At 42.1% G+C, this 22113-nt stretch overlaps 5 protein-coding genes across 10 annotated transcripts in view; 3 read left to right on the forward strand and 2 right to left on the reverse strand.

Annotated features, from left to right (window-relative positions):
- Positions 1-7545, reverse strand: part of RB195_024212 (uncharacterized protein) — a gene marked incomplete at both ends in the record, with an annotated part of 53069 nt that extends 45524 nt beyond the window's left edge. The window contains 5 exons of one of the 4 annotated variants that reach the window (XM_064211908.1): positions 249-449; positions 512-673; positions 1013-1157; positions 6264-7018; positions 7099-7545. In XM_064211908.1, the coding sequence (XP_064067786.1) occupies positions 249-449; positions 512-673; positions 1013-1157; positions 6264-7018; positions 7099-7545 (1710 nt within the window). Of the gene's footprint in view, positions 1-248; positions 450-511; positions 674-1012; positions 1211-6259 lie in introns of those variants that run through there. The other 3 variants (XM_064211905.1, XM_064211906.1, XM_064211907.1) reach the window with 3 other exon arrangements.
- Positions 7546-8233: 688 nt separating this feature from the next.
- Positions 8234-8908, forward strand: RB195_024214 (uncharacterized protein; the record flags this gene model as incomplete). The annotated part of the gene is made up of 1 exon (XM_064211910.1): positions 8234-8908. The coding sequence occupies one exon, from the start codon at positions 8234-8236 to the stop codon at positions 8906-8908; it is 675 nt and encodes a 224-aa protein (XP_064067791.1).
- Positions 8909-9778: 870 nt separating this feature from the next.
- RB195_024215 (uncharacterized protein) lies at positions 9779-16097 on the reverse strand (the record flags this gene model as incomplete). Its single annotated transcript, XM_064211911.1, has 5 exons — positions 9779-9838; positions 10851-10901; positions 15401-15511; positions 15726-15855; positions 16072-16097. The coding sequence occupies 5 exons, from the start codon at positions 16095-16097 to the stop codon at positions 9779-9781; spliced, it is 378 nt and encodes a 125-aa protein (XP_064067792.1).
- Positions 16098-17519: 1422 nt separating this feature from the next.
- RB195_024216 (uncharacterized protein) lies at positions 17520-17882 on the forward strand (the record flags this gene model as incomplete). Its single annotated transcript, XM_064211912.1, has 1 exon — positions 17520-17882. One exon carries the CDS (start codon positions 17520-17522, stop codon positions 17880-17882), a length of 363 nt encoding a protein of 120 aa, XP_064067793.1.
- Positions 17883-17982: 100 nt separating this feature from the next.
- On the forward strand, positions 17983-18852 carry RB195_024217 (uncharacterized protein; the record flags this gene model as incomplete). 3 transcript variants are annotated; one of them, XM_064211913.1, is made up of 2 exons in its annotated part: positions 18016-18144; positions 18316-18852. In XM_064211913.1, 2 exons carry the CDS (start codon positions 18016-18018, stop codon positions 18850-18852), a joined length of 666 nt encoding a protein of 221 aa, XP_064067795.1. The 3 variants fall into 3 exon arrangements, with proteins under 3 accessions (XP_064067794.1, XP_064067795.1, XP_064067796.1); XM_064211914.1 differs by lacking the exon at positions 18316-18852 and having other exon boundaries at positions 17983-18297; XM_064211915.1 differs by lacking the exon at positions 18016-18144 and having other exon boundaries at positions 18463-18852.
- Positions 18853-22113: the final 3261 nt, after the last annotated feature.

The raw sequence follows: 22113 nt of genomic DNA on the forward strand, positions 1-22113 counted from the left end.
CATAAAGTACCACCATACCATACCTCACCATACATCTCTGTCACACCGCCACATCAGATATGTGCATAAATTGGATCACAACCAAAGGAGACTACGACAATGACTTAGACATGAGTTCAGTTTTAATTTCAGATAGCAGGGTGCAGATCTGATTGTTCGGACACATACAAGTAAACAACACTCCAGCAATGCTTTTGAAGCTTTACACAGTATCATTCGTTCAATTGATGAGGTTTGTTTGGTTGTACCTGATAGAAAATAAATTGGCCATACTCCATGAAAACTCCATATTCGTGTGCTCTATCCTTCAAAATGACGTTCCTCATTAAATAAGAAGGAATAGCTTTTCCAGCACCACACGCATATTTCGCTTCTTCTTGCGATTCATTTACTTCCGTGATAAAATTGAACACAAATCCCATAATGTCAAAGTAGAATGCAACTTGCACCTAAACATAACTCTTCAGACCTCTGCTTTCCGGTTTGTAGTTGCTGTGAAAATGTTTCTAACCTCTTCCCAACTTTTGATTGAATAATTTAGTTCTAGCCCAACTTCCGTTCTTACCAAAAACTCTCTAAGGTCTCTTATTGATGATATCTTGCCAGTAGTGTATGGTCTCACCCACATCAGATTTACCGATGCACACTCCTCGCAGCGAAAAGGTGAAATATCCTAAAAGAAGCATACAATGTACTGAGTGTTGGAGGAATTTTTTAAAAATTTTCTATGTATCTAAGATGAATCATGTCGTACGAGAACTGCTAATCTGACTCAGTATGCAATCGTCGTACTTCTTTCTTCCTTCGTTCTCAGTATCAAGAGATAATGTTGAAAGTGATTTCACTTTCGAATGAACTTTCATTTCGCTGAAACCGAAATTCAAGATGGATAAGATCTTACATCCCCCCCTTGGTCCACGTTCTATCTAACTCTAACTTTGCGCGAGGTCTTCCACTGGTCTGGGATCCTTTCTTTCTAAAGGTAGGATGTCATGTGCGCTGCTAAAATTACATGAAGTGAATGGCCAACAGCATGAAGAAGGTCTGCTGATATGAAACCAGGTCCAGGGGTTGTGGCAGGTTTCATGCTATTGATAGCGACTCGCACTTCTGAAGGAAGAATCCGTGGAGAAGCTTCACCAGCGGGGATTATCGGGCTTAACATAGGAATTGAGTAGTAGTACGAGTACCTCTCCGTAATGATTTCCATCTCACAACAAGGAGTCGTGCGAGTTCCGTCTTCGCTCAGCAAGGCTGCTAGCGGAATACTATATTCGCGGAGATCCCTGCGGCACTTCTTTAGACTCGTTCTTCTTTGTGCTACTTCCAGAATCTACTTCTGTCTATATTTCGAAAGATCCTCCTCCTCCTGCGATGCTTTCTGATCAAGCCTCAAAATCCTTCTTCTTTCTAACAATTCCTTGGTGGTCTTCGAAATTCCATCCAAATTTGTCCTGCGCGGCTTTGAGCAACGCTCAGGTTGGGCTCGAACTTCTCTGAGCAACATCTCGTAGTCCACGTTTGCTAGTCAGCTTGGGACAAGGAGCCCTCGAGTACGCAATCGTCGTGGACGACTTCTTTTCTCCTTCGTTGCCAATAGCAGATGTTCTTTTCCATCGTGTGGCTGAGTCGTATTTGCGCATGAAGGAGACGGTGATGAAAACCACTAGAAAAGGATGGTAGTACCGAGACGTCGAGTAGACCCCACCTCCGGTTAGTGAGTATGTGGTTGATCTCCGCACGACTTTGGGCGATTCCCGTGCACACCGACGACGATCTTTCTTAAAAAAATATCTTATAATATAATATAATATTATATTATATTATAATCTTCTTATAAAAAGAGAGTTCCCGTAAGAAACAAGCGGCAGACAACAGCCCGAAGAGACGATCCAGCCCAGAGAGACGACCCACGCACACGGGTACAGCTATGCGATCGAAACACGACTTATCGCTTTAGGAGCAAATCCACGAAAATCATCTTTCTGGCTGCCCACTGATCAGAAGAACTACGGTCAAATCGAGAGCACTCTTTCATCTTACACCAGCATCAAACATATGATGGAATTTTCCCGTCGGAAGTCGCAGAGGGAGTGGAGCAGTAGGCGAATGGAACATAGCCAGGGTCAAGCATGCGTTGAGCATTTCTCAACTGAGGATCGTAAGAATGGTGTCGGAGCATGAGGAGGTCGCAAGGTTTGTCAAAACGGGAGAAAAAATGAAGAGAGCAAGGGGAAAAAGAGGATGGACTAGTCTATGTTAGGTAACGGACGCAAAGTGTTAGAAAAATAGATGGCGTGAAGTATTTTTAGAGATTTTGCAGGCATAATTTCACACCTTTTGGTAAATACAATGTATTCTGAACTAAGCATTGCGGACTTGCTTTAAAGTGAATTGAAATCACCAAGAAAATGGAAAATATTGGATATGAGAAGAGGAATCAAAACGAATAAGTATGCGGTATACAAAGTCAACTTTCAGTCTGAGGACAAAATAAAATAACGATGTAAATCTAGTGCATTATAATAATATAACAGAATTTGTGAAGATAATGAAATGAAAAGCAGAGCGCTTTTAGCGCACCTGGCTAAATTAAAACATTGATCCTCCTAAGAATTTGACTAGTTGCCTTAACCATCAAACCTTTACAAGAATCTGTGTTGTTATTTTATAAGAAAGAAACGGAGCTGACCGGAGGTAACTTCGTAATGTTAACAGGCTAAAGGAGACAAACTTCGTTTCTTTCATAGTTTGAACATTGCTTCGGCACACCTTCATTACAACCAATTAAATATATATTACGTATTCTATTGAAATAGCCACTAAGGTATTGAGCCACTGAAGTCGATGGTCAAGGCAGTGTGTGTGTGTGTGTGTGCGTGCGTGCGTGCGTGTGTGTGTGTGCGCGTGCGTGGGTGGGTGCGTGCGTGGGTGGGTGCGTGCGTGGGCGCGTGCATGCGTGGGTGTGTGTGTGTGTGTGTGTGTGTGTGTGTGTGTGTGTGTGTGTGTGTGTGTGTGTGTGTGTGTGTGTGTGTGTGTGTGTGTGTGTGTGTGTGTGTGTGTGTGTGTGTGTGTGTGTGTGTGTGTGTGGCTGTTTTTATGATATGCGACGGTCAGGAACTAATCCCACACCAGTGTGTGTGGGATTGCATTTAGCGTTTAGGAGTATAAAGAGCACATTTATCATCCAAAAACGGTGAATTTTCTTATTATCATCCAAAAAACAATTTTGATGCTGCTACTGAAAACAACACATCTGGAGCTGGTATTAGCGGTAAAATCAGTACAACGAGGGCTCGAGAGACTTCAAAAAAGGACGCTCAATCAAAATTTCATTCGATACATCTTTTGCACTTTTGTAAAGAACGATTTCTTCTTTACTCTTACAAAGTTCGGTGTTTCCAACTTCCCTAGTTTTTTTGAAACCTAGTTGAGAATTGATCTAAATTTTTCCTCAAATTTTCGAGTTTTCTCAACTAGCTTTTGAGAGAAACGAACAGCTACAGAAACTAAAACTTGCCGTTAAGGGCTTTCCTTGATGTTCTATCAAAATATGACACCGAATTTTTCTACCGCGCTAATCTCGCAGCGAAAAAAAGTGCGAAATGCTAGATTTTCGGTTGCGCGTCAAAATCTGTATGACGTATATGCATGAAAAGTAAATTCGGTTTGGAGTGTGTGATAGGGGAGGAATTTTCTCACCAGAATTCATTTTCACTTTCTTCCAGTCACTTTTTATTCTCTTCAAAGTTAATTGAGAGAAAGTTGAGAAAATTGCTAAAATCCTCAACTTTTCCTTTTTCCCTCAACTGGGCTAATCGCTAAAATGACATCCAAATAGCAGCTATATGCAGTGAACAATGCTACTAATACAATTTACAATGCCGGTGAAATGTTCTTTCAAGTAATTGTTTTTTTTTTGCATTTGCAAATCGTGTGTAATCACCGTCAATGGGTAGAATTGTGTGCAAATAGTAGAAAATAGTGGGGAAAAGATTTCAAAATGTTTTCTCTGTTGTTCTCAGCTGTATTTAACATTTTGCAAAAACAATGGTTCCATTGGGCATCGAAATCTTGATCGTTTGTTGTCACTTTTAGAGGAAGAATTGCGTCGTCGAACACACGATGAGAGCCTCTTCATCTTTTCAACTTATATGTTACATATGTACAAACACACCTCCATCTATATCTTTACAATGAGCTACCACTGATGTCTGTACTTTATTATATATTTTATGTTTTTTCCAGCACTTTATATTAATGTCCATTGTAGTACTATTTACTAATACTTGTACTATATTACTTTATGAAACGTCAAATCTTTCTTTGAGTCTGCTTATCATAATTAATTTTTCAATGCTTTACGGGCGACTATACTAGAAAGAAATGATATAAGGGGACTGTTTTCTGGAGGTTGTTAAATAAATTTATTGGCTAACGTTTCGGCTATATCGCCTTCTTCAGAGCCGAAAGAAGCGATATTCAATCTACAATTCAAACGACCAACCTCTCCACAACTAAACTGATAAACTCCACGCCTACTTTCAATCACAAATTTAGCGACTGCGCTGAATGCTCACCTTAGATCGGAGGTGACTAGCATGGACCGCTGACTGATCGATCACGAGGGCGAATGGTTCGAATGTCACATTCGGATCGGAAGAACCATTCGAGATATGGCGCGAGTTCCCGCGTTATCGTCGGACATTCACCCTTGCGGTTCATTTTAGGGTTTTTGGCTTGGATCCAAAATGCCTCCAGCGATTTTTGAGCCAACGTTTTAGTTTCGTGCGCTAAGATTTGGGCCCTGATTTCAAACTCGGCTCCGTCGTGTTTTTGTGTTCTATGGGTACCTAAAGGTGTCCATTTTCGTAACTTATTTTTGCGGCTCACGTGCTCTTTGATGAGGACATACAGCGATCGTGCCGTTTCACCGACATACCGACATGGTATTTCAACGACCGAAACGGAGCTATGCAAGTCTGCTCTCCTCAGACGCCGCCTAATGGCAGTGCTCATTTCATCGGAGATATAAGGAAAGCAGAGAGGTATCTTATCTGTGGTGGGGTTTTCCAATTGCCGTGCTCGTTCACTTCGGTATCACCTCGTTTCAGACGTTCGGATTTCATAACATTCGAAACAGCAATTTCGTGAGCCAAAGTTAATGATTCCTTTCTCTCCTCAGGTCCGCTACAAACAGTTCTTGCCGTGCGGAACATGCTGTTAAGCCAGCTTTCTTCATATGAAATGGATGAGCAGAAAGAAAATGAACCAATTATTACTAGGCTTACGATACCATTTCGTTTGGTACGTACCATTCCATTTGGGCGGGTGTACTGTAGCGGTTAGAGGTTCCGCTTCCTGCACAATCGATCAGAGGTTCGAATCCGCCCTAGTTTCTGCTCACCAAGCCTTTCATCCCTCCGTGGTCGATAAATTGGCACCAGACTTGTCTGGGAGGATAAAAACACTGACTTGACACATCGGCTAGTCACCGCAATTCATTGTATAGGTCAGATACACGTTCGTAAACCTCAAACGATTCTGAATTGAAGTGAACGTGGGGGTGCATCCCAAGCGGATTGACCAACGCCAAAAACTTTGAACTTTAAACTTTTAAACGTACCATTTGAGATGCCAACCTGGATATTCAGAAAAGGAAGCCAGTTACCCTGTGGTTTCTCCTTAGGAAGTTTTATGTGTTCGGACTGTCGGTTCAACAAGTCAAAACATTTGTCCATTTCCGCTTGGGTGGCACAACACACAAAACAATCGCACAAAACAATCGTCGATGTACCGAGAGTAGAGCAACGGACGTAATTCCGGGTGCTTCAATTTTGGAAATAAATGAAATAGCTAAGCTGGGAGCCAATCTCTGCCCCATAGCTAAACCTCTAAGCTGTGCAAAGTAATTCTCGGACCATCTAAAGATATTGCAGTCGAGGCACGCCTTGAGAAGGACCATCAATTAGGAGATTGACAATCCGTGTAAATTGATGGTTCTTATGTTTTCTTTCAGTAGTTCGAACATAGCCTGTATCGTAGAGTCATTAGATACATTCGTATACAGAGCTTCGACGTCAAAAGACTCCATGACACAGTCTCTTGTCAGGTGTGCTGCGCGTAGGTGGTCTAGGAACATACGGGTGACTTACTTTACTTAATCAGCGGGCTGATGTCATCGCCTGACGCGATTACCCGCATCTTCGCCGATGTGTGCCGTCCTTGAACACAGCTCTGCCCAACCTTCTGCGAGAGCTTACACAGAATCAATCCATTTGTCGCTATTCCATATTCTGCGAAACGTTACGTCTCGCCTGAACTGCCTATCCACGCCGAGTGTCCTCATGTCCTCTTTCACCGCCTCAGTCCAGAATTTCCGTTTTCGGCCACGTGGCTTCTTCCAGCTCGAACCCGGCAAACTCTTCAGAACTCGATGAACAAGGCGATTTGCCGGTCTCCTTAATATATGACCAAAGAAGCGAAGACGATTTACTTTAGCCACTTTCGATGGCGGTGCAAGATGTTGATGTCTTCCACGTGTCATCCGCCGGTATACCACATCAATTTCTGTGTAAAGGTCTTCATTGTGACATACCCTAGGCCAAGAGTAGCCAAGTAGCCGTCTAAGCAGCTTTCGTTCCGTGCAGTCAAGCCTCTCCATAACCGTTGATGGTGCTGCCCAAGTTTCCGATCCGTACATCATGATGGGGCGAGTTGCGGATAGGTAGACTCGCTGCTTGACTTCGTTGGTGATGGGGGTCGACCACAGGCATTTCGTTATGCAGTTAAATGCAGAAGTGGCCTTAGCGCATCTTTGCTGAATATCTCTCTCGTAGCTGCCATTGTTCTTCAGCGTACAGCCTAGGTAACAGAACTCATCGACGAGTTCTATCGGTTGTCCGTCCACCCTGATTCCCGTTCGTGGTCTCGAAGAGATCCACATCTGCTTGCATTTATCAGGGCGTAGGCGTAGTCCAAAGGCTGCAGCCAGCTTCGATACAAGGTTGACAACATGCTGAAGTTTTTACTGCTTTCTGCGAATATAACAACATCGTCAGCGTACTCGAGGTCAGTCAAGGGGCACCCAGATGGTACTAAGACAATGTCGGCAGGACACTGGTCGACTGTTCTTCGCATAGTGTCGTCGATTGCGAAATTGAACAGGAAAGGTCCTGCCACTGCCCTTTGTCTTACTCCAGTTACCACTTCAAATGGTGTTGTACATCCGGCTGGTGTTCGAACTGCAGCAGTTGTTCGTTGATTCATGTCATCAAGCAAGCGAGCGAACTTTCCTGGTACCCCATCGGCGCTCAGCGCTTTGAGAAGATGGCCTCGGTGAGGAGAGTCGAACGCGGCTTCAAAGTCCAGAAACGCTAGCTGCATTGGCTTCGAATACCGCTGCCAGATTTCGATCACTCTCCTGACGATGAACACCTGGTCAATCGTAGATCGGACAGGACGAAAGCCTTGCTCGTCGCGCGTTGTTTCTTCGCGATGTTTAATGAGTCGGTACAGGATAATGCGCTCCAATACCTTGTACATAACACGCAGCAGAGATTCCTCGATAATTCCTGGGGTCCGTGACGGATAACTTCTTGTGGAGGGGAATTATGATAGCGTGTCTCCACGGATCAGGTATCCTTTCGTCTATCCATATTGAACGGATGATCTTTATCATCTCACGAATCCCACATACGGGTATTTGTCAAATGGGCAGGTATATGACTCAATACTTGCGCAAATATTGTGTTTAGGAACCACACTATACTATCCGTAGGATCTCCTACCCTACTAATAATAGGTCTTACTTTGAATGTAGCAGGGTCACTGGAAGCCAGATCGCTGCTGGACTGCAGTTTTTGCGTCTTGACAAGGAGATAGAGCACTGGCCAGGTCGGCAGGTCAATCTTAAGGCGAGCAATTGAAGAAGGAGGAAACTCAGCGGATTTTGCTACCCTAACCCATTGCTCGTTTAAAAAACGAGATTTCTTCATGAACTCATTAACGGAGGATAAACGATATAGTGAGGTATCTTGCAAGTGTCTTTCTGTTATTGCAATATCCAGCTGGTGTGGAATGACCACAAACTCCCCACCTTTATCACTTGTGGATAACCTTATTTGTTTAGAACTAATCAACTCTCGAACTTCCTTAAAACCTTGCTTTTGTGCAAGAGAAATGTTAGACTTAGTTCTGTTCTCACGAAATCGAGCTACCGTTCTATGTGGTTATGAAATCCGAACACCTGAAACGAGACCGAAGTGAACGAGCACGGCAATTGGAAAACCCCACCACAGACAAGATACCTCTCTGCTTTCCTTACATCTCCGATGAAATGAGCGCTGCCATTAGGCGGCGTCTGAGGAGAGCAGACTTGGATAGCTCCGTTTCGGTCGTTGAAATACCACCGAACAATTTGAAACATCAGTTAGTTCGGAATCGTTCGTACGATACCGTCTGTACAACACCGAACTGTATTATTTGTCCCACAAGTAGACCAGGAGACTGCTTGAGGTCCGGGGTAACCTACTTGATTTCTTGCACGAACTGTGGCGACGAGTGTGTCGGTGAAATGGCACGACCGCTGTATGTACGCACCAAAGAGCACGTCAGCGGCAAAAATAGGTTACGAAAATGGACACCTTTAGGTACCCATAGAACACAAAAACACGACGGAGCCGAGTTTGAAATCAGGGCCCAAATCTTAGCGCACGAAACTAAAACGTTGGCTCAAAAATCGCTGGAGGCATTTCGGATCCAAGCCAAAAACCCTAAAATGAACCGCAAGGGTGAATGTCCGACGATAACGCGGGAACTCGCGCCATATCTCGAATGGTTCTTCCGATCCGAATGTGACATTCGAACCATTCGCCCTCGTGATCGATCAGTCAGCGGTCCATGCTAGTCACCTCCGATCTAAGGTGAGCATTCAGCGCAGTCGCTAAATTTGTGATTGAAAGTAGGCGTGGAGTTTATCAGTTTAGTTGTGGAGAGGTTGGTCGTTTGAATTGTAGATTGAATATCGCCCTTTTCAGGCTCTGAAGAAGGCGATATAGCAGTAACATTAGCCAATAAATTTATTTAACAACCTCGTGTACAGCTTATCAAACTTGATAATATAAATTAAACTATGCCGAGCTTCATTGAAAGTCGTACTTTTCAACTGTTTTCTGGAGGGTTTTCTCCCAACCTCACGCTTGACCCTGAACATATCATGATAATCAGGACAAGATGTTACTATGTACTATTAAATAATTACATACACTACAAAAAATCTTATATTAAATAATATTAAAGAACTAAACATTACAAAACATTGTATTAAATTTTAGGGGTAGGTCAGTAACACGGAAGCATCAGCATTTTGTTTTGATAATGCACAAATTGTTGATAATGTGGCAATGGGACCACGAAGGTTCGACATCCCGCTGACTCAAATTTTTGCAGAAGAGGTGGAAAGTTGAACCTACTCTCGAAAGATAAAAAATTTAAGCTGTTAAACGGAAGACCTTCGTCATCTCACGAATCCCAGGCGAAAGAGAACATCTTAGAACTCAAACTACCTTAATTCCGTCGTCTCTGTAATTCTTGCAATTCTTCATCATTTGAAGGCGAGCAAGAAGATCCGATTCGGTCTGTGATTCCTCATTTACTATGTTGATCATTAGACGTGGGACGATAGAATTCAGGAGCACTTCTTCATCTTACCTCTAACGAACGCATCTTCATCTCTCTAGTGCAGTAGTAGAAAAATATCCTCCTTGGTTTCCTGTATTCACACCCTTTTCAATCTTCGTCGCCCTGTGGTAGGCTGTTCTTTCGCATCGCGTTGCACCTGATGGGATAATTTCTTTTGCATTCGCTTCTTTTGGTCGAACCAGCAGTCTGTACAACACATACAAAACTGTAGCTGGATATTTTCTCAGCAGATGCAGGAGTGGTCTTCTTCGTAGGGCGTTACAATAGGGAACGTTTCCTTAGGAAAGTTTCGTATACGCTTTGTAAAGAATTCGTCTTCACGAAGCTTCTTTTTAGTGCGTTATTCAGTATTCACCGACACCCACTGGTAGGATTTCTTTCTGGATTGCACAGTTTTTGGTCCTGCCCTTTCGGTCTATGTTTGAAAAAGACCACTCCGACTGTTTTTAGGAACTGTGTCCCCAGGCAAAAAAAAAACTCATTGCTGTTCTGAATCGAATGTGATGGCCGAAGCAGTTTTAGATTTTCAAACCCTCGATAAAGGAATGTTACCTGTAAGGGCGTTAGCTAGAATTGCCGGAGCTGCCTTTTTCAATTGTGCGGATCATGAATATACTTGACAAAGTTCAAATGTGAATCAAGTGTAATTTTGGAATGATTCCGTCCACACAAGGCTATGAATTTATAAATTGCAAATTGCAGTGCTAAAATTAGTGACGTGTTAGAATTGCCTCGCCGCATGGACATTAGGAGCTCCAAAACTCTAAGGAATGTTTCTATGCTCCCCATCATGCTCTTTGTTTAGGAAAGATTTTGGAGAGAACATAGTCTTGTAGCTGCTTGATATGAATGTGTTACATGTTCTCTAGTGGCCTTGTCATCATACGCTCTTAATACCTTTCGCTAGTTTAGTTAACAAGAGAAACGTGCTCTGGCTCTGAATTCGTTCGAAAGTCAAGCGGGTTGAATCTGGCAAATCTAAGAACGAATCTTAGTGGACGACGAAAACTAATGTGTCATGTATGGAACACAGTTGATTAATAAAACATTAATGAAGTGATTGAAGAACTCTCTGTGCTACAATTCTACAATTTGACTGAATTGGTAAAGAGAAACATGTTTGAACAGCAAAGTCACAAATCACTCACTTGTGTCACGACGTAAAGGTTTGGAGAATTGTCTTCATCCAATGGAAGGAACTGAAATGTGTGTATTTTGACAAACTGTGTGCAAATGCTGTGAAAATCGTGCTGTCCAGAGTACTGCTATCTTATAATTCAAAACTGCATTGGTAGCACTGTAAGTCGACCCTATCCAGCTCTATTCAGTTAGATGAATAGCGCTGAGTCGACTTCTCTTGTTGGAAATATCCAGAAATACCAAACGAAAATAATATTTTATAACGAGGATTTTGCTTCGCGCTTTTTTTGAGACGTTCAGTAGCAGTGTCGGACGGCGCATTGAGGTTTCTGAGCACTTCACCATACTATCGCTCACAGCGGCAATATTTTCAGCTGATTGATCGACTTGAGATCGATCGATTCGATCTGTCTACTTCCGTCAACAAGCGAACATTTTTATCAAGATTTTCCAAGGAACCTTTCTACATCTGTTACGTCAGGTGTAACACCAGTCCAACAACACAGTTTTTCTTTTGACGGTGATAACAAACGGCCGAGAGTTCGAACTCTATTGGAATCGTTATTCTTACAAGATGGAAAGAAAACCTGAATACGACAAAGAAAATATTTTAAAGTATTTCTAAAATATACTAACCATTTTAAGTCTTTAAAAACTTTTTTTAAACCATCTTTACACTATTTTCTACTATTTGCACACAATTTTACTCAGCAACAACGGAGGTTCGATCCCCTACGAGATTGTTCCGTTTTTACAAAGTGGAAAACCAACTAACACCGAAGCAGAACACATTCTAAAAGCATTTTCACACTGTTTCGTACTTCCTATACACAATTTTACTCATCAACAGTGGCTAGGCGGTGATTAGTTCGATTCAAACCGGATCTTGATTTTCCGATATGGGGAAAAAATACTGAGAAGAACAATATACCGGCAGTTTTCCTGAGATTGTATTTGCAGCGTTATTCACCTGATTTAGACAGGATTTAGAGGTGACTTTAACGAACATAAGACATAACATAAGACCTGACTAGAAGTGACCGTTGAACAGTTCGGATTTTGTTAGGTTGAAGTGATGATGAATGACAAACTGCAGAAAAAAAAAACGCAAAAAGACAAGCAAAGGGGTATTCTGTAGAGGATAATTTGCGCTGTAAAACGTCCAAAAAAATGAAACTGAATTCTGATAGCAAAAAATCCTTCTAGTAATATACTGTTTGAACCGAATTGTTTTTTGTAAACAAAGAGCTGAGTAATTGGACTTTGTTCGAATTCGTACACATTTTGAAGTGCAGCCAAAAATATGAAGCGCGCTCGAAATGTTCAGTGTCCTACTTTGATAGAGCATCAAGGAAAACCATTAACTGCAAATCTGTTGATCTCTGTAGATGTTCTGGGTCTCTCAAAATCAAAAATCTCTCTCAAAAAAAGTTGAAGATTGGAGGGTACATTCAGCATTTTTCTCAACTAGGTTTCGGAAAAAACTGTGAGAGTTGGAAACCCCTAACTTTGCTCCAATATGAACAAAATCCCTCTTTACAAACATGCGGAATTGTATTGCAAGAACTTTACATTGAGCGCCGCTATTCTGAAACTCGTAAAGCTTAGTACGCAATAATTTTATTCCCGTTTTTTCGGGTGTAGATGTCTCTTTTTCGCTTAGTTACAGCATCAAAATTGCTTTTTTGAGCGATAGTACGAAAATCCACTATGTATGTAAATGTTCCACCGAAGTTCTTTAACGCTGAGTGCAATAATCATAATCTGTTTCTTGTCATTGACTGTCCACTTATGTTCTCGCATTTCTCCTTTTTTCCATGTCTTTCATTTGTTTAGTATTTTCCCAAACTAGTTTCGGACCAACGGTGTGAAAATTTTCTCCAGAACTCTTCAAAAAATAATTCACGTCATTTATCCTTCTAATATTTTGCACTCTTTAACGTGCGATTGCGATCCTCATTTTGTCTCCTTCATTTTTTTCCTCTTCCGACCCCTTCCGACCTCTTACGACCCCTTACTGCTTCCACATCTCTCGTACGACCCCTCTATTGACGGTATGAAGAGTTTAGTTGGGAAAAATCCTCCAGAAAACGTCCCCTCATCTCGTTCTTTCTAGCATAACCGCTCATATAGGAGTCAAAAGTTAGTGGTAACAAGTAAGAGTAAAGAAACAAATTTACACCGAGTTAATAAACTGAAGTAAATTAATGCAATACAGTAGATATTAATAAATCGTACCATAATGAACATATAACGCTGCAAGTTAAATAATAATATGTCATATAATATAATCAAAGTCAAGTGTGTGATGGGATTTTCGCAGTTGGGGTCGCAAGTGAAGGTGGATTGTAAGAGAGTGTGCAGTGGGCAGTAGTGAATGGAGGTTAGCAGGTTAGCATGATAACCAGAGCACAATATTACGCAGTATTAAATATTTACTTACATTACAAAATCTTTCATTAAATAATCATGCTATATAACAACGCGCTTAGTCCGTGCGTGCGTGGCTGCATGCGTGGGTGCGTGCGTGGGTGTGTGTGTGTGTGTGTGTGTGTGTGTGTGTGTGTGTGTGTGTGTGTGTGTGTGTGTGTGTGTGTGTGTGTGTGTGTGTGTGTGTGTGTGTGTGTGTGTGTGTGTGTGTGTGTGTGTGTGTGTCTGTCAAATACTCCATAATGATGCAAAACTTTGCGCCCATGAGAACCGAACCATCACCGATCGTGTAAAAGGTGAGTATCCTGCCAGCTATCCATTGTCACGAGACGTACTAAGATGTATGAAAGCTGTGATAAGGCAGATTAGTTCCTACTATATTTTAATTCATAGAGCTACACGTGGGTCCCCACTATAGCAGAACAACAAGAGAAACAGGAAAAGTGCAATACAGTAAAATATTTATTCCTACACTTCCATTTAACTATTATATACTTCCTATACACTACTTTTTCTGACGAATTTTTTGCATTCAAATGTTTTTTTTTTACAAACGATGTTGCCTATTAGAAGTATTAATTGTGCCTTTGGTTCCAGAGAAATTAAATGTAAAAGAAATGAAGTTCGAAAAAAATGTGGTAATGTTAGAGAACTCAACTCAATCATGACAAAAAAACAGGAAATGAATGCGAAAATTTTTTAAACGTTTAATCTTAGCATTACTTGAAGAGAAAGGTCACAAACTGACAGCATCTATAAAATTCCCATCCATAGCATCAACTTTGGACCAACGAGGAAGTCAACGGCATCCCTAATATTGGGCATTCCTCACCATCCTTCTATTAGAACGTTTTATCTTTTTTTAACATCTGAAAAGAGTGTAGTTGTCACGAAAATACACCTCCAATTTTAGGAGGCCGTTAAAGTGATTAGTCTTTTGATTACATGTAAAGCTCTACGTTTCTGTTTGAGTAGTTCAAAATCACAAAATTATCGTATTTCGTTTTTGAAATCATTACTTCTCATGTTTTTCAAAAGTAGAGTTCCTTTCTGCGGCCTCTGAAAAAGTTAGAAAATAGTGATCTACGATTATTTTCCAGCCATTTCCTTTTCTGGCCGCTTTTTTGCATGTGTTTGTAGATGTATCAACAAAATGTTCCATAAAGGCGAGGAGCGCTGCATCTGCGAGAATTGAGCGCGAGCATTCTACCATTGAACCACCGCTAACAACTACACGAAAAAGCCATGTTAAGACAGGTCAATTTTTGTCATATATTAAGGAGAGTACATAAACTTTTATATGTACGTATACCTCCAATATTGCGAAGTAGATTAGCCATTCGTTCATTGGATTTCATTTTGCGACCTCCAAAATGCTAAGAAACTGTCATTCATAATCATTCTCTGGCCTTTTCTGTATCACCTATTTTGAACTTAAAGGCATCACCCCACGAATCTGAGGTGGTGCAGATTTCAGGTGGAGTATTCGTATACGGGATGGGAGACTATAGAGAGGGAGGTGATTCTGTCCATTTCTTCCTAATTGCCGTAAAAAATGGCCCGGAAGATGTGTCGCCGCACAAGGCTGGCGCGCTCCAGTCCAACTCCTTGTAGAGAATAGTGCGCCAGAACGCCTGACGCCGTATCTTCCGGACCGTTTTTTACGACAATTAGGAAAAAATGGACGGAATCACCCCCTTCTCCATAGTCTTCCATCCCGCATATGAATACTCCGCCTGAAATCCGTACCACCTCAGATTCGTGGAGTGATGCCTTTAAATTTGGTTCCATAGAATCATATGTTGATGTTCGGGAGCTTATTTCAAGCAGGATAAAAATGGCGAAACAAATGCGAATGTTTATTACACGTTCAATCTTAGCATTACATTATAAACAAGCATATGTCACTTTCAGTTCTTTTTACAACTTTAAAATGAGTTTAAGTTGATAGTGGTGCTTATTACTGTTAGTTAACTAATATCTATTAGGTCAAAAGTTCAGTCATACAGAAACGATCAGATACATTGTTTGTTAAATCTGTATTTCAACTGTGAGATTTATTCAGTGATTGCGGTTTGAAAAAAAGTTCTGCTTTATATAATTGTTTCTCATTAAAAAAAAAACTCACTGTGAATCCAATCACGCGGACATGGCCGCCCACGTATACACGCCAGTGATGCTGAACGACAAAGAAGTCATCGCACAGCTGAAATGCGTGATTTGCAGGAAGCACGCCTGACTGCAATACGCAACGTCAGCGAAGTCGAAGGCAGAATGAATACAGCGCGGAACGTCTTCTCCGACAGCAAGAAGACTCGCATCGTCATCAGCTGTTGCGCCAAAGTGAGAACACTGAACAGCGTTCGGTTAGACTAATCACAAGTTCGCTGCGCCAGCAGGCAGTACGTCAAAACGAAAGTGCTGAGCGGTGATCCGAACGTCTCGCAGCTAACTCGCTGCATCAACACAGGCGGCGCCAAGCTGAAACTGTTGAGGAACGAAGTGAGCGTCTCTTTGAAAATGCTCAACGTCAGCAGAGACGCAGACAAACCGAAGGCGCCGAGGAAAGAGCTGAACGTCTGTCTGAAAATGCACAGCGTCAGCGTAGGCGGTGTCAAAACGAAGAAATTTGTGGTACAGTTCCGGCAGTTAAGTAATTATACAAATACATCAATGAAGGTCCCGATCGTGCACGAATAACAATTGAAAGCGATTCTGATGACAGCGGAAATGGTGTGGTAAAGATCAAACAGCATTTGAACACTCGATATGTATGCCTGGGTTGCGGTCGTTAGGTACCCGCAGCCGCCGCGACAGCCGATCATTACTGAAATCGACTGGCAACGCCGATCCTTAATTGCGCTGCGCAGGGTTAGCAGAGCAATGTGCTGTGTTTCCCTTATGTCCCGCCCATCACATCCTTCATCAGAGACTCTCATCGTCTAATGAGGTGCGAAACATGCCTCGCAGGGGCACGGTATCTCTGCTATTGCCTCTGTGTGGAGTATCGATTGTCTACGTATAAAGATAAATCGAACGACTGCACACGAGACGCCAGAAACAAGAATTAATTGTACGTTTATTTGCGTAAAGCAAAAAAAAAATTCGAAATTTCACAAACTACTGTAGTATCTTACGTGAATACTATCATTAAATACTCTGCATAAATACAAATATATCTATATCTTCTATATAGTTTTTTTAGTTACAAATCTTGGCATTCTTTGGCTGAAAGTGTTTATTGTTATGGTGGATATGTCGATACGGGACTCCCATTCTTCTTTGAAATTCTCCATTGCATCGTCAATTTTCTGCCGGCGCTTTTCTGTTTTGTACGAATTTTCTACGTTTTTGCTTCATTTTTATCATTTTCATTTTCTACGTTTTCTTCCACTTTCTACGTTGTCTTTTTGTTCTTTGAACCTTCGTAGAAGGCAACTCTATCACTTAATTGCAATAAAACATTGCTCATGACCTCAGTGATGTAGTGATGGATAGGCGTAGCTTAGTGATCGCAGGTAGCCCAAGATATGCTTGCTCTGGCCTACCGACAGCCTCTTCTGCAGGCACTTATCCGGCTGCGGATAATCGGCTGCGGGTACCTAACGATACGCACCCATGTATGCCCATCTCAAGCTCCTCACAAAATGTTTGGGTTTGCTATGCAAGAAAAGTCGTACGCTGTATGGAGATTGGCTGTTCACCTGCCAGGATATCAGACCGCCCCTTTGTCGCAGGACAAGAACAACAGGGTGTAGATGGCGCACATTCTAACTTCACGACTCTCACCGCTTATTTTGAGCTCAACCGGTCGGGTGCCAATGTTTTTAACGGCCTGCAGTCTGATACAAACATTGATGCTCGCGAATTGTTTTATTATCAGATCCCTGAGCATTTTTCATTCACGGCACGGCATGGTTGGGAGCCAAGAAGACGTAGAATTAAGGAAATAAGACGCATGTACAAAGTCTCACCATGAGATGTAGAACGGTACAGTCTCCGCATCCTTCTGTTGAACACGAAAGGAAAAATGTCATTCCAAGACCTGAGAACAGTAGATGGACGCACGTTCGAGAAGTTTTCCGAAGGCTTCCGGATTCCTTGATGACGACACATACTATAGTCAAAGTATTCAGGAAGCTGCACGGTTTCAAACAGCATCAACGTTACGCAGTTTCTTTGTTTGCTTGCTCTGTCACTGTGAAGTCGCAAACGCTGAGGAACTATGAGCTGAGTTTTCGGCATCGATGGCTGACGATTTGACTAATATGGGAGTAGGCCCAGAGGGGGTAATTGCTGCTGCCTACTTCGACATCGCTGATAGGATGTTACTGCTTGGCAGAGATTTGACCCAAATAGTTAGCCCACCTGCAAATCAACGACCTTCACTTACTGATGTCCCAGTTGACTATGGTCAGCATGAAAGTGAAGGATCACGGCTATATGGATTACTGAATACGCATAAAAAAGCTGCTGATGACATCCTTACAGCAATGAATCGCAGAGACGACCGATGTCTTTTCATTGATGGGCCAGGAGGAACAGGGAAAACATATCTCTATAATACCATCTACAACATGGCCATGGGGCAGCGGCGTCAAGTGCTGTGAGTTGCTTGTACTGGAATCGCAGCCAATCTATTGCGAATAGACGAAAAAAAAAACCTCAGCGTTCAAGCTCAACCTGTCTGATGGAAATCGCACGTCTTTGATGAAACGTCAGCAGAAAGAAGCACGACCGCTCATGGCCATTAATATTATCATATGGGATGGAATTTCAATGGCTCCAAGGTGCGCCCTCGAAGCCGTCGAAGGTTTGTTACGTGATATCATGCAGAGCAACAGGCCATTCGGCGGCAAGCGGCTCATCATTGTAGGTGATTTTCGGCAAGTATTACCAATAGTTGAGCACGGACAACGCGACGACCTTGTAAATTCGTGCGTAACAAATTCTGTTCTTTGGTCACTATTCAAGATTCATCGGCTTCAAGTCAACATGAGAACTCGAGAAGCTGGACTTGGATGAACTAATTTCCTTCTGGAGGTAGTTAATGACACGGCGAACGATAACGAAGGACGAATTCATATTTTGGAGAAGTTCCGGTGTCAGAGGAGTATTGCCACTGAAATTTTTGGCGAGACAATTGATCCAAATGATACTTACTTTTGTGAACGGGCTATTTTGGCTCCCATGAATCTGAATGTCAGGCAGCTAAATAATGACGCCTTGGAACGGCTATGCACATCCTGTCAGCAAGATGAGCATGTCTACAAAAACCCGGTGGAGTACCTAAACACGCTGGAACCCACTGGAATGCCACCTCATGAGCTACTTCTGAAGAAAGGTGCAATCGTCATGCTTCTGCGCAATCTTGACGTTGTCAACGGTCTCTGCAACGGGACACGACTAAGAGTAGAGACCCTTGGACGCTATGTGCTTGGCTGTCGCTTTGTTTATGGGAGCCGAAAAAGTCAGTTAGCTGTAATACCCAGGATTGACAACTACTGGGGAAAGCAGCTACCGTTCCAGGCAATTTCGCTTACGTCTTGCTTTTGCAAGACTTTGCTTTTCTGGCTATAAATAAGGCTCGAGGATAGTCCTTCAATGAAGTGGGAGTGTACTTGCCGGAAGACGTTTTCAGTCACAGACAACTCTTTTTTTTCCCGTGTAAGGACGCCAGCCGGACTGACGGTAGACACACCGCATGGTTCATTGAAGAACATTGTGTACAACGAGGTTCTGTTACGAAGTCACCGTAGAAATGAAAGACAGGTCAGAAGTAAAAAGGTGATAAAATGAATCCGAACACTACTACTGACCTCAGACTCATCATATTATCGAAAGCTTATATTCGGGCAAAAAATCAATGTTAACAGTGCAAATGGAAAGATCAAATAAGATATTTTACTACTTCACTTTCTTGCGCTTTTAGTTGCGAAAAAAGTCGTTCTGCCCTTAGATACCTCGAGAAGCACACGCTGGCACAAAAAAGATGAACGAGGTCGGTGTGTACCAAGACTTCACAATGATATATGAAAATTAAAATGCCTTAATTGAGTTTTCGTATTCATCTCTAAAATTTCTCGTAGAACATCTCCACATAAAAATCAGAAAGGAAGATTATTTCTGCCTGTTTTTCTTACTTATTCCGTGCTAATTTGTTGGCATTCGAGGCTTTCATTATAGGTACAATGGAAATAATAATTAGATGGAAATGCAGGAATAGATATTTATATCTCTTTCACTTTTCCTTGTTTCTCTTATGGTTCCGCTACAGTGCCGTACCACGCGCGCTACCGCTAATGTCATCTATGGTTAAATAAGAATACACTCATTTACTTTTGCTTCAAAAAAACTACAGTTAGCGAAGCGAGTCTAAGTCTCAGAGTCCGGCGTGAGCCGACACTCAGATCTAGGCTCGCTTCGCTCGCACTACATACATTGCAAGACATTATATTAAGTTTCAGGTGTGGGACTGCAACATGAAAACATCCACATGTCGTTTCGAACATGTGCAAGGCGTTAACAATGTGACAATGGTACCTCAAAGGCTAAACATCCCGTAAACCAAATTTTAGCAAAAGAAATACAAACTTGAAACTACTCTCAACAGATGAAGATTTCAATAATAAGTTGTTCTCAGCAGTTTAAACGTGGATCAAACAGAATTTAATGGCTAAAAAAAAGCTCAGATCCTGTGCCTATTGTTAGGCCTGAGAGATCGCAGATAACTTCGTGATAGAAGCACATTGAGAAGTATTCTTGACAGTATTCAATAGAAGAAGGTTTGCCCTACAAAATAATGGTGCAGCTCGTTTTTGCGCCCTCTTAGTTTTTTCTCGAATTTAAGATGTGGCTAAATTCAAAAATTTTCAAGTTCTTCTGGAATTTTACTATCTAGAGTTTGAGAGAAGCAGACGACTCGGAGGGAGAAGTTCTGCACATGGTGCTTTCTTCAGTCCCTCTACTCGAATATTGTTGATGTTTTAAAACACCGTTTCGTTTTCGTGTAACAGCGTAACGTGCTACAATCCCGATTTTTGCTCAAGCGCCGAAAATGTGTAGTCTTGAACACAGTCTAATAACTCCGAGTAACTTAGTTTGAAGCAGACCATCTTAAGTTTGTTGTAGACGAGGATTTTTCTCTGTCAGTTGCTATGTAAAGCCATTTCTTCTTTCTAAATTCTTGATGAAAAAAATGATAAATATGCCATATTTCCTATCTTTTTCCATCTATATTCCGAAAAAAAAACTAAGAGATTTCAAAATACAACGGTATGGCTCTTTCGTAAAACAAGCTTTTCTTCCTGAAATGCTCTCGGAAATATTTCTTCTAGCCCTCTTATCACGAAGTTATTTGCGACCTTCCAGACCCAAAAGTGTGCACTGAATCTGAACCTTTTTAGTCATTCAATTCTATTAAATCCGTAGCTTTTCTTATTGATTTGCTTGAGCTGTGGCCAAGATTGGTATTGATGTTTATTAACAGCTAACGTTTCGGCGTTTTCGCCTTTATCAGAGCCATTAGTGATTGTGGAAAAATCAAAGCCATTAGTGATTTATTCTCTCAAGCGCCTCATCACCCTGCAAAAAGCATCCAAACGATAAGCAAACTCAAACAGCAACACATTGGTTACCGCTTACCTCATTAGCTAGACTTGGTAACGCAATAGACCACCACGTACCACAACTACAAGTTGCGAGGGTTTTTTTTATGTGGCCTGACGGCCCGCCCCGTAGATCAAGACCCGCGCAGATTTTGATACGGGGATAGTTCGTTTGTGATCGCAATGCACTCATCCTTCTTGTTCATTTTTGGACTTTTGGCGGTGATCCAGCCTCTAGTGTTCTGCGTGCTATGATCTCGGACTCAAACGATAGTATAGTAACCCCTACTTCTATTTCGGAGTTTGATGGCTTATTCTACGGTGTGCTCCGAGCGGGGTGGAGAGTTTAGATTTCGCGAGTCTATTTAGATGCTCCTTGTCCCGAACACACAGTGGGTTTTCGCTGTATAATTGTCAACGCGCAACTTGCACGTGATACGATACACTACTGCTGATATCATGCAATCTCTGCTATACGGGCAAATCACGCAGCTGGGAGTTGTGCAGAGTCGGTCATACGCACGATTACGCAGCAGCTGGCACTTGAGGTTTGCTGGTGGTATTTCCACAACCCTCACGTCATTCTGAAGATCTGCTTTTCGCAGAAAGCTCCATACCGCTCTGCTCATATCATATGCTCATATCAGATATGTAAAGTAAACAGAAAGAGTTTTCCGGGCCATCCACTACGTTGGATCTTGGAGAAGGTTGTCGTGATTGTCGAGCAACACAGACTTCAGCTGGGTACCCATTGGATATTGCCACGTTGTGGCCAGATTTACAGACCATGTTTTTTCCTGGCTACTTGATGAGACTCTTGGCCGCAGTCCTGTACATGTTACCTATAACAGATTTTTTCATTTTGCTAGGATGCGCTGAAGTATAGTGGATTAAAATTTTTCGGTACCACTTAGTCTTCCATATCCCATTCCGCAAATAAATATGCACATTTGAGAAAGCCAACTAGTTTTCTAACGGCTTCTCCCTTGTGAACTTAATGTGCCGACACTGCTGGTAGAGAAGACTGAAGCACGTGTCTAATTCTGCCTGTGCTGGGCAGACGATGCAGCAATCATCTATGTAACGACAATATAGCAATGGTTTGCGATCTATTATAGGTTTTTTCGATCTTGGACATGAAAACAATGGCAAGGGTGGGGGCCAGCCTTTGTCCCCGTTTGAGGTAAAATACTGTCGAACAATCGTGCACCATGGATGACTTCCATAAACCCGC

The sequence above is a fragment of the Necator americanus genome, chromosome X (genome assembly GCF_031761385.1).
Source record: "Necator americanus strain Aroian chromosome X, whole genome shotgun sequence".
NCBI classification, from domain to species: Eukaryota; Metazoa; Nematoda; class Chromadorea; order Rhabditida; family Ancylostomatidae; genus Necator; species Necator americanus.